General features: G+C 36.5%; 2 protein-coding genes across 2 annotated transcripts in view; both read right to left on the bottom strand.

Annotated features, from left to right (window-relative positions):
- Window positions 1-12,763, bottom strand: part of ZNF699 (zinc finger protein 699) — a 64,890-nt gene that overhangs the window by 19,648 nt on the left and 32,479 nt on the right. Inside the window, exon 6 of the mRNA XM_089905895.1 lies at window positions 1,114-1,136. Coding sequence (XP_089762021.1) covers window positions 1,114-1,136 — 23 coding nt within the window. The remainder of the gene's footprint in view (window positions 1-1,113; window positions 1,137-12,763) is intronic.
- Window positions 6,304-7,597, bottom strand: LOC111166141 (olfactory receptor 7E178-like). Its single transcript, XM_022557492.3, is given in 2 exon segments — window positions 6,304-7,226; window positions 7,229-7,597. Coding segments are annotated over 2 exon segments (993 nt in total). The 5' UTR covers window positions 7,299-7,597.

Here is a 12,763-nt window from a genome sequence, read left to right as displayed (position 1 = left end):
GGCCCAAGAGGGATGCCCCCCAGCAGGAAATGAAGCTGGTAAATTGTCTCATTCATTTGGATCTACTGAAAAGAGATTTAAATTTATGCTGGAGAGGATGAACCAGTGATGAATTGATAGAAATAAAACAAAGAAACAAGGAATTTTACCATTTAAAAAATCCAAAGAAAAAAGTGAGAAAGAGAATGTATTTATAAAATCTGGGTCAAAAATAAAATAAAATAAAATAAAATCTGGATCAGACTCATATGGCATGAAATGGTAAACCTCTATGTAATAAAACAATAGACACTGACTTTCGATTTATCCTAATTTATTATATAATTATATTGGGAGAGAGGAATTATGTTTTAAAATAGCAAGAGAACTACATGCTAATTTTTTCAGAGAAGAAGGTAATTAGAAAAAATCAAAAGCTGAAAAATGAAAAAGCTGTATAAGGAGCTAATTTAGAAATACAGAATTACAACCAGAAAAACAAATAAGTTGTTTGTGGGAGTCAGAATAAAGACTGGGGGATGTAGCTTTTCATAAGGCTTAAAATATTATTTGAGATATATGTGTATAGACACACATACACACACACACAGAGGAACCTGAAGTTTTATTCCAAAGGGATCATCAAACTCTAGGAAGAATTTATTTTAAAAAAAAAGGTTCACTTTGCAAAAATAGATTTTAAGAACCGCAGACTTCAAGCATTAAAAAAGAAAAAAAAAGCTATAATCACCCTGGTGGAAAAAGGAATAGGCATTACATTCCACAGTACATGACAAGCATTTTATGTACATTACTCCTATTTTCACGGAAACCCATAAGGAAATGCTATTATCTATCTCCATTTTACAGATGAAGAAATCAATGGAAGCGTATTGTTAAAATGTTCATATTTCATTGAAATTTTCAACAGATATCATTTTATTTCAAAATCATTTATTGAACTTTATTTTCATTAATAAAATATCTCATTCTAGCAAATAATCAAACAGTAAGTAGAAAACAGTTTAATAAAACTACAGTTTTCTTTTGATATAGTTAAATATATCAATGTACAGGACATGATGTATGAAAAAACACAGAGATTGATGTGTATGTAGTAAAATTAGTGATTACCTTTTCCCAATTCCTCCTACATTCTGTGAAGGAAACAGGAATCTTTTCACATTCACTTTTTGACATGTAATTGAGAAATTTCTATCCTCACTTTTTTATCCCTTTATTATTTGTAGAACTTTTCAAACCCCACCCTTTATTCTATGAATCTTAATCGTGCAGTGACTATTAGAGAAAGATTCCACTGAGGGTCCTGATAATAAACACAAGGAAACCATACTTTTTTTTCTCTTTCAGGCATTCCTGGAGGTGTCTATAGAAGGTGAGGGTTCCAGGGAAGAAGAGAGGTACTGGATGAATAAATGTTAAATTGTCTTCACTTTTTCTCATAATGTAGTGAATAATTTATTCAGTGTTACACAAACTAGAGCTGTGCCTAGTCTCCACCTACACTGTGCTACCTTCTACTATATAGAAAAATGATATTTATCAGTCCATGACCTCAACCTGGTCAAGGTCTCATTGCATAAAAATAAAAATGTAATGGTCAGTCAGGCATCCAGGATAAAGTACTAATGGTATTCAATTAATTTGAAATATACCAACCTCATAATAGATGGTAGAAAGGATATCAACCTTTATTAATATCTTACCATGTGCATATATTGTCTGCTTATTCCTAGAGTGCTTTAAGTTCTATGATTAAAAATGATTAAGAATTATACTGCATTGAGATTAAAAAAATACTGTCCCACAAGGTTAAAAATTTAGAAAGGTGATAGGGAAAATCAAATTTTCTGTCTGAAAAGTGCATTAGTTGAAACACTACACTGGCCTATTAATGTGGTGAATATGATAGTGTACACTTATTGATCCATTACTATGTCCTAAACACTATTCTAATAAGTACTTTGGTTACCTCCTCTCAACCACCCTCTCAGTTAAGAATTTTTTTAACTCTATTCTACAGACGAGGAAGTTAAACAGAAAGATGATTTGTATTATACCCAAGATCACAGTTTGTAATATCAGGTAACTTATGAATCCTGGAATGCTCACTTAAAATTAACTTCATTATCAGGAAGAGATCAAGATGGTGGAGTAGGAGGACCCTTAGTGCACCTCCCCCCATGAACACACCAAAAATACATCTGTATGTGGGGAGATTCTCACTGAAAACAAACTGGAAACTGTCAGAAACACTCTTCTGCAAACAACAACAACAAAACTGTAGAGAAGGACCCACACGGAGTTGGGTAGGAGGAAAGGAGAAGCGATCAGGTCAGGACCCGTGCCCCTAGGAGGGGACACAGAAAAGGAGGGGAATATAGTACAGGCTGGGATAATCTCCCTAGGGCGTGAGGGGTTTAAACCTCATATTAGACACCTCAGTGTGGGATCTGACACCGTGAAAACAATTCTCCCACCTTACACCTGTTAGACTGGCTATTACCCAAAAGCCAAAGAAAACAAATGCTGGCAACGATGTGTAGAAAAGGGGAATCCAGAGGCACTGTTGATGGGAATGTATAGCCACTGTGGACAACCATATGGAAATTCCTCAAAAATTTTAAATAGAACTGACATATGATACAGCAATTGCACTTCTGGGTATGTATGTCGAAAGGCGATGACAAAACTATCTTGAAGAGATAACTGCATTGCATGTTCATTACAGCATCTTCCATAACAGAAAAAAGATGGAAATAACCTAGTGGCCATTGATGAATGAAGGGATAAAGAAATGTGATATACTAATAGTACATACAATGCAATATTATTTAGCCAGGGGAAAGAAGGAAAACCTGCCATTTGCTACAATATGGATGAAACTTGAAGGCATTATACTAAGTGAAATAAGTCAGACAAACAACTGTGTTATCTCTCTTACATGAGGAATCTAAAAATATTGAACTCATCAAAGCAGAGTAGATGGTGGTTGCCTGGGGCTGAGGGGTGATGGGAATGGGGAGATGTTGGTTAGAGTTATAAGATGAAACAGATTCCAGCGATGTAATGTACATCATGGTGGCAATAGGTAACACTATGGTGTTTTGTACTTGAAACTTACTATGGGAGTGAAGTTAATGTTCAAACCCTAACAACAACAAAAACAAAATGCTAGTTACATGAGGTGAAGGATGGGTAACTAACCTTCTTTTGGTAAACATGTCACAATAGATACATGTATCAAAACAGCATATTGTACACCTTAAACTTACACAATGTTATATGTCAATTATGTCTCAATAACGCTGGGAAAAAACACAAAAAACGCTGCTCTATTTTTGTTGGGAAACAGGTGCATCTACCTCTAGAAGAACATCTGTAGTTATGTTCACCACTGTTCCAGAAGAATTAATGGAATGGGATAACAGCCAGAAAAGAGAACATGAAATGGTTTGTTCGGAAAAAGCTGTCCTGAATGACAAGGTGAAATGTAAGTCTAAATTATCCCATTTTCTAGTCATTAGGCAACATTTTAAAACTAAATCATTTTCACATTGTTTTTTAATCATTTAAATTCACCCAATCCTGTCTTGCAAGTGCATTTATTACCATTTTACCAATAGTGAACATTATGGAAAGGCATTTCATGAATTCGTAGAAAATCTAAGATTAATACTCAAGTGTGTATATTCTATTATAATATTTTCAGATTTAAAAATCCCTATGTTCATTTATCTTAGAAATTTTTATTTATTTATTTATTTTTAGCTTCTGCACAAATCTTTCTTTTTTTGGTAACATCTTTATTGAAGTATAATCGCTTTACATTGTTGTGTTAGTTTCTGCTGTATAACAAAGTGAATCAGCTATACATATACATATATCCCCATATCCCCTCTCTCTTGCATCTCCCTCCCACCCTCCCTATCTCACCCCTCTAGGTGGTCACAAAGCACCGAGCTGATCTCCCTGTGCTATGCGGCTGCTTCCCACTAGCTATCTATTTTACATTTGGTAGTGTATATATGTCCATGCCACTCTCTCACATCGTCCCAGCTTACCCTTCCCCCTCCCTGTGTCCTCAAAAATAGAACTACCATATGACCCAGCAATGCCACTACTGGGCATATACCCTGAGAAAGCCATAATTCAAAAAGAGTCATGTACCACAATGTTCATTGCAGCACTATTTACAATAGCCAGGACATGGAAGCAATCTCTGAAAATTTTAAGAAGGTGCTATGTGAAAATAAAAGCTAGTAAATTTAGCGGAACATACTGGGAATTAAACCATGCACACACAAAAAAGCAACATTCCTTTGGCCCTTTCCAAGGTTTCTTGGCTATCTTTTAAGCTGGCATAAATGGATATAAAATTTTAAGATATATATTTATATAATATTTTAGAAATATTAATAATTTTAATGAGCAATATCTTTTCCCACTAAATAATTGTAATTCTCTTCTGTCACGTGCATTCCCTTCTTTAATATCTAAGATTGCCATCGATACAGTAGTTGTTTATCCTCAGTTGGAAAATGCAAAGCAATAAAACTAGTTATGGAAAGCTTTCAGAAAGCCAAGATAACTACCACAAAAATGATGTGTGACATCTCTAAGGTTGGAAAACCATCTTGTAGAAAACAAAAGGAGCCCAAAGACTGAGTTACCCTGACTGAAGACAGTGAAGCATGGTGAAGTGCTAATAACCAGGCTGATACTAGTTAAAGGAAAGACCTCCCCATTCTGACAACATGATCCTTTGCAATCCTATAGTAATGTAAAAGAAGATAAATTTATTGTGATGACTTGGGTGATTTAATGGTCCTCAGGCATCATTAGAGCCACAGTGCAATAGGAAAAATAATACCAATGCCTATTTTCCAGTTGCATACCCATGCCTAAGAGGTATTATTGACAACCACCCATCTTACCCGTGCACATTTTGTAATCATGCAGTTGCAGGCACCTCACAACATACTTTTATAACTTGTGCTACAATATCAGTCAAGGTTCAGTCAAAAAAAAAAAAGAAGCCAATTAGTTATTTTAATGAAGAACATTTAATATAGAGAGTTAGTTAAAGCATTATTGAGAGACTGAAAGGCAAGAAAGAACAAAGTGGTAACATAGTAATCATAACTGAAGGAAGAAGCTACTCCACCAAGGGCTTGAGGGGTATAAAGGGATCAATTGAGCGTTTGGGGCACTAAGACTTTTACAGACCACTGTTGAAAATATGTACGATGAGCACAAGATGGAACATAGAGCAGTGATTTCAAGCACCCCACCCCAGAGCAAGGCCCATGCGTATGACGTAGAGAAGCTATATGAAGAAAATAATCAGAAATAATGGAGAAGGCCTTCCCTGGTGGCGCAGTGGTTGAGAGTCTGCCTGCTGATGCAGGGGACACGGGTTCGCGCCCCGGTCCGGGAAGATCCCACATGCCGCGGAGCGGCTGAGCCATGGCCGCTGAGCCTGCGCGTCCGGAGCCTGTTGCTCCGCAACGGGAGAGACCACAACAGTGAGAGGCCCGCGTACCGCAAAGAAAAAAAAAAAAAAAAAGAAAGAAATAATGGAGAAAACACATTGCCTGTTACTACAGTAGGCTCTTCATATCTTCCCCCTTTGACCTCTGATCTCTTTCAGATCTTGGGCATTTGTCCATGAGCAGTTAGGACACAAGGCGTACAGGTCACCTTTGAGTGAAAGATCTGACTGGGATCATTAGTTCTCAACCTTGGCCACACACTAGAACCACCTGAGTGGTTTTTTAAATCCTCATGCTCAGACCACACCCAAGTCCAGTTAAATCAGAATATCTGGTGGTGAGACCCAGTGGTCAGTATTTTTAAGCTTCCCAGATGATTTCGATGAAAGCCAAGGTTGAGAAGCAGTGACATGCATCCTCACACATAGCTGCATTCACAGATTGAAAAATAGAATTTACTATGGAGAATACAGAAGAGCTGTGGAAAACTTGTAAATTTTCAATATATTAAAGGGAAATTAGTCATTTCTGAGGATGTTGGGGCTACCAAAGATAAACTATAGAGTTTCCATAGATGTAACGAAATTCAGTCAAGGAGCAATTATGACACCCAGAGGATCCTAGAATTCTCCCCCAGTCACATTAAACCATAAAGAGAAGCAATATCCAGGTGTTAAGCTAGGAGAGGCATGAAGGTCATAAGAGCTACAAAAATGATGTGATGAGAGAGGTAGAATTTTCAGGTCTAGATGTTAATTTTGCTGCATTTGCCAACCCACACTCCAAGTGGATGACACAGGTACTAAGATTAGAACGTTTTGCTGAGGAACCTCCACATGGCCTTTTTGATGTCTCTGTTCCTCAGACTGTAGGTGTAGGGGTTCAGCATGGGGGTGACCACAGTGTACACTACCGAGGCCACTGTATCCTTCCTGGGAGATCGTGAGATGGCTGAGCTGAGGTACACACCAAGGCCTGTTCCATAAAATATGCATACAACTGCCAGGTGAGAACCACAGGTGGAGAAGGCTTTATACATTCGTCCTGATGAGGGGACTCTTAGAATGGAAAAAAGAATTTTATAGTAAGAGAAAAAGATCCCTGAGAAAAGGAGAAAAGCATAGGTGGCACCAAAAAAATACAGGACTATGTTATTGGTGAAAGTGTCAGAACAGGCAAGCTTGAGGAGCTGAGAAGGGTCACAAAAGAAATTAGAAATTTCCACATTCTTAAAGCAGGCAACTTGTAACACAATCAAATTGTGCACCTGGGAGTCCAAAAAGCTAACAAAAAGTGACACCAAAACTAAAATGCAACAGAGGCGTGGGTTCATGCTGATCTGGTAGCGCAGTGGGTGACAGATGGCCACAAACCTGTCATAAGCCATTGCAGTCAGAAGCATACCATCCATACACACAAAAAGGATAAAAAAAGACATCTGTGTCAGGCAGGCTTCATAGGAGATGACTCTGCTATGAGTTTGGATGTTCACGATCATCTTGGGGACAGTGGTGGAGATGAAACTGATGTCAACCAAGGACAGGTTGGAGAGGAAGAAGTACATGGGGATGTGGAGGTGGGGGTCAGAGGTAACAGCCAGGATGATGAGCAGGTTCCCCAATATGGTGACCAGGTACAAGGACAGGAACAGGATAAAGAGCAAAGGCTGCAGTTCTGAATCATCTGAGAGGCCTGTGAGAAAGAATTCTGAGACACTTGTTACATTTCCAGTTCTGTGTAGCTTAGACACCTTTGGAAAAAGAAAAGACGGCTGGAAAAAAAAAGAAACAAGTAAACGGGCATGCGGCACTGTGTCCATATTTTGGATTCAAGCAATTCATTTCTAAGATCAAACACCTCAGCACCTTCAGCAATATTTCTCCATGTGACAAATTCTATCTGCTTAGAACTGTTTCCTCATCAGTTTCTGTGTTTTTCACCTCTGTCTATTCACTCTTTCTTTATAAAACTTCACTGAAAAGTGAACGGAAACAAGAACATTAGAGGTAATACATTCATGATCTCAGTTAAATACAACCTACTTTAGAAATAATACAGAATGCGAAATTCCCTTCCCTCTTTATGAAAAAATATAATTTGAATTTAAGAAATTAAGCCATAAAAAAAGAAATTAAGCCATAGATATATAAATCTTATTTTATTTAAAATTCTAGATATTTCTTTTATTTAGAATATTTATAAATCTATGAAATGAGGGAGTGTGTCATCTGGATTCTAAATTAAAAATGAAGGTCCATAATCAGAAAACATTTTTATGTGATATTCAGAGTTTTATCATTGGTTTCTCTGTCTTCCCTCCTTCATGAAATAAGTAATTACTCAAATATCAGCGTTGTGTTTTAAAAGTTATTAAGTATATACTTCATATCTTTGACTTTGGTGGACTTCAAATTTTGATCAGTGTGGTTTACTTAAGTACACTTGATCAATCATACAGCATTGGTGACTTGGAATGTGGTGTTAGTGTATAGAGCATTGTCAATGATTAAACGGTAATAAAATTTAAGAAACCCTCTTGAAATTTTTTATTTTATACAAGGTTATTTGTTTCAACCCAATACCATGTTGGTAAAATGTGTGATGTGTGAGACCACTTTACTTTTTGTGGACTCTATTCTGTGCTGGGATAGTACTAGTAGGATAATACTACTTCATTGTTTTCCTTTTTTTTAATTTATTGAAGTATGATTGACAAAATTGTACATATTTGGGTTGTGCAACATGAAGGTTTTTAAAAGATGTTCAAAATGATGATTTAATACACATAGATATTGGGAATGATTACCAAAATCAAGTTAATTAACATATTTGTCACCTCACATAGTTTCTACTTGTGTGTGTGTGTAGTAACAGTTAAGCAGATCTCTCTTAGCAGATTTCAAGACTACAATACAGAATTATTAACAAGTCATCAGGCTGTATATTAGATCCCCAGAACTTATTCATTTTATAACTGAAAGTTTGTACCCTTTGACCAACATCTCCCCACTTTCTCTACCACCTCCTCCTCACAACTACAATTCTAATCTGTGGTTTTCAGAATTTGATTTTCTTAGCTTGCAAACATAAGTGAGATCATACAGTATCTGACTATGTCTGGTGTATGTGTTTCAACAAGCATAATATTCTCCAGGTCCATCCATGTTGTCACAAATGGCAGGATTTCCTTCTTTTTATGGCTGAATAATATTCCTTTGTTAATATATACACGCCACAGTTTCTTTCAAGAAAATGAAGAGTTCCCTTAAACTCCACAACCTCATCAACATTTGTTATGGTTTTTTTTTCAGTAATAGCCGTCCTAACAGATGTGAGGTGATATTTGATTTAGGTTTTGACTTGTGTTTCCCGATACTAACTGATGTTGAGCGCTTTTTCATATACCTGGTGGTCTTGTTCTCATCATAAACCCTCCTATTTATGGAGGGTTTAGGAGTTCAGCACCAGGGAAGGTCCCACAGCTGGGTCTGAACCCAGCCTTCTGATGTAGATGCAGCAGATTTTCATGTCAATTCTTCCTGATACAGGGATTGCAATTCCTTGTCTTCCTCTACCTGAAGGTAACTCAGTTTAATTATTTTGGCATGTCACACTATGATTTAATCTAGAATTATTCAAAATAAGTACTGTAAACACAGTTGGGCAGTTTCCTTATCTCTGAAATTATGATAATAATTGAACCTACCTAGTAAGAGTATTGGAAGAATTTTTTTTAATTATTAATATTGCTTAGACCAATGGTTTTCATCTCCAGTTGATTGGTAATTTACGTGTGCTTATTTTAAAGTTCATAGGTACCCTGGTCTCAGCCTAGGACCTATTTCAGAATCTCTGCATGTGCGTTTCTTGGTCACCCTAATGTCAAGCTGGACTTGATAAATACCACTTAGAATATTGCCTAACACTTATAAAAATTTCCATTAATATTACCTATTATTAGTCTCATCAATAACCAACACCTATTTTTAAATATAAACATTTAATAATATTTCCTTCAGATCTCAGCTTTTATAGAGATTTGAACATTTACTCATAAAAAGGGACTTTCTTGGTATCTAGCTCAATCCCATTCCTCTATATAACTGTCCCCCAAAAGCAACCATTGTCATGAAGTTGATGGGTATATTTCCCTGTCAGTGCTTCTGTAATGTCAATATTCATTTATGTATCTAAACTGCATTCTTAAAATCTTCCCTAAACAGAATACTACACATATTTCCTCTGAAATGTGCTTGTTTACCACAACTTTGTGGTTAAGTCTCTTTGTGAAGTACATACAGTTACTTCAAACATTTACCCAATGCACAGTATTACGTAAGGGAAAACATCATTTACTTTATAAATTTATATTTATACATATAAATATAACAAATTTATATTTCACATATATTTAAAATGTAACAATATAATATAATGTATTTTCACTATCTATTAAATAAATATTTAATTTACATTACATATTTTATAGTATACTATTATTTATATCATTTTCTTCTTACAACAATCCTATGAAAATTCTGTACCTCGCTCATATGGTATCATACAAATGAGAATTTGTATATAATATGAGAGTGGTGGCTAGTTGTGCAGTTTCTAAGAATTGATGCATGTTCAGTTTTACTAATGTTGTCTGTATTTGTTTCAATGCAAATATCATTTTCTATCAACCACATCATCACTTGTTAAGATATCATTTGAAAATATTCCTGAGGTCTACCTTGTGACAATGTCGTGATATCTGCACATGACATTTTCATCTTATACAGGAAATTGTTTCAACCTTAGATTTCAAAACTGGACTGCACAACATGACTATTTATAGAAAATCCTATAATCCATCATGTTAGTGCCATTCTGGCCCCTGTGAACTACTGGTGCATTCCTGTAATTCACAGATAGACTCGCTGAACCAAAGCGGATGAATCAATTCTTCTACCTTCATTTCACATTCTGAGCCAACAAACTAGTTAGAAAAGAAACGCTATTTAGCTACAGTGGAGATGACTGAGAACTGGTGCAGGAATAAGCAAATCAAGGATTGAGTCCTGGATTTTTCACCCCATGTATGTGGAGTGTGTATAAATTTCTCCTCCTCTCTATGCTTCTGTACCTTCCTGGAAAAGAAGTCTAATACCCAGCACTACACCATGTGTGGCACTTAAGGGATATTTGTAACTTATAAATATTGGGTCATTTTTATAAAGAATGTCAATCATTATTGGGATAGTATGTTTATTAATTAAATATAATCCCCCAAATTTAATAATGTTTTATGGATTATATGGCAGAAAAGATTGAAGCCTTTCCTGGCTCAGGACACTGGAGCATGGAATGATATGAAATCCTAAAATGTGTCTCAGCCCATGCATTAAGATGTGTTGTCCCCTCCATTTCTGACTCTTTTTTCCCCATACTTATGAAAATTTCTGCAATGGCTTTTCAATGATTGAATCCTGCATACGCTATTAAATGAAAAGAAAATATGTCCCTTAGAAAGTCCATGACATAGACAGAAACAAGCACTATTTTATCTTGTCTCTATTCCTATGTGACATTCTGAAAAAGATGAAAACACCAGCATGAATGGTCCACTGTGTGGAAGCTATATTGCCCACACGGTTTATTCAACACTTAACTGTTTTCTTTTCTTTTTTAATCCTTGGTGCCTCTTCTGTGCCAACAAGGTATGGGCTCTGGGGAATCAGAAATAAATGAGCCTCAGTCATTTCTTTGCATCTATGAAGAATGTACTTGTATAAAATAAAATAAAATGTCCTGTCAGGGTTCTAGGGAAACCATAACATCAGATCAACAGATATTTAAATCTAATGACACGAGCATTAGCTTTATCATTATTAGTAACAAAATATCAAAAATGTATTTTGCCCTTTCTTTATGCATCCATCACATAGCCATTGCATAGAGGGCGACCATTATTTTTTTAGTCCTGATTCAGTGGGTTTGAATCAATGAGGAATCAACTCAGTTGACGATACTAAGTCTCATGGATTCTAAGAAATTGTCCCATAACACACTAAGAATTAGTGGAGCATAGACGATTCAAAATTAAGTTTTGTTTTTTTAAACATCTTTATTGGACTATAATTGCTTTACAATGGTGTGTTTAGTTTCTGCCAGAGCCCCCGAATCAGCTGCTCCAAAATTAAGTTTTTATTCTCTAAGTTCCATGCCCTAAATGTCATTGTTTTCAGACTTTCTGAAAGTTTTAAGCAGAGGTACAGCAGTCTAACCACAGACGCATCTTGGGTAGATTTTTAAAACTGTTTTAATTTTCCTGCATAGGAATGAACCTTAAGACTCTGATTTTATGTCTCCTTTCATGATTGAGTCAGACGATTATAAGTACAGAGGAGAAGGTGGACAGGTGACATGAAATCCAGGAACAGGGTCAACAGAGAGATCTACCCTGAAATGTCAGGTGCCAATTATTTCTATGACCTCACCTGTGTTCTTAGACATCCTTTAGTTGATGCAGCAAGTGCTACCTACTACCCTCCCCTGTGTCCTCCAGAAAACTCCAAGTAGGAAGGGCAAAGTGAGCAGGGAATCTCTACCAGGACTGACAGGAAAGTAACATGACTGTTTGGGGTGGCAGGGGGAAAACTGCCCAGATGCCCTGTGTCTGGACTCAGTCTGCCCAGAATGACTGGCTTCAACACTTTCTAACTCATGACCTGGTACCTGTTACATAAAATGCTGTGCTTCTTTCCTCTTACTATAATAATACTTAGGTGTGCACTTATAATTTGGGAGAAATTATGCAGGTGTAATCAAACAAGAAACATAAAAGTCATACCTCAGAGCCTGACACTTAGGAAGCCTTCAATAACATAACATAACATAACAACATCACATCACATCACATCACATCATAACTGATGTTATGGTTCATGTCATCCTCCTCATCCTTATTGCCACTTTCATAACTATTTGAAGCGCTTAGGGGGAAGTTTCCAGAGACCCATTTGCTGCTACAGTGGGGGAGATGCCAGCCAGAGCCAGAACCAGTGAGGGTGGAAGCAGATCTCTGAATGAGAGTTCTCACACCCCAACCAGAACAAAGAACGTTAAGCTCCAAAAGGCTTTATTCCAAAACTGTTTGTATTCGTGCCCTCTCATCTTTCTATACCAAATATCACATTTGTCCTCTTGAGGAGGAAATCCCAACCAGAACCAAGAACATAAATGTCATAGGGCTCTAATCTGAGATTTGTATACTGGTGTCC

The sequence above is a fragment of the Delphinapterus leucas genome, unplaced genomic scaffold, assembly GCF_059928025.1.
Source record: "Delphinapterus leucas isolate spDelLeu-1000000601 "Yukka" unplaced genomic scaffold, BTC_Dleu_Yukka2 spDelLeu_asBTCV2_sq25, whole genome shotgun sequence".
In the NCBI taxonomy this organism is placed as follows: Eukaryota; Metazoa; Chordata; class Mammalia; order Artiodactyla; family Monodontidae; genus Delphinapterus; species Delphinapterus leucas.
The sequence above is the reverse complement of the archived record's forward strand: the minus strand, read 5'-3'. Positions and strand labels throughout refer to the sequence as shown.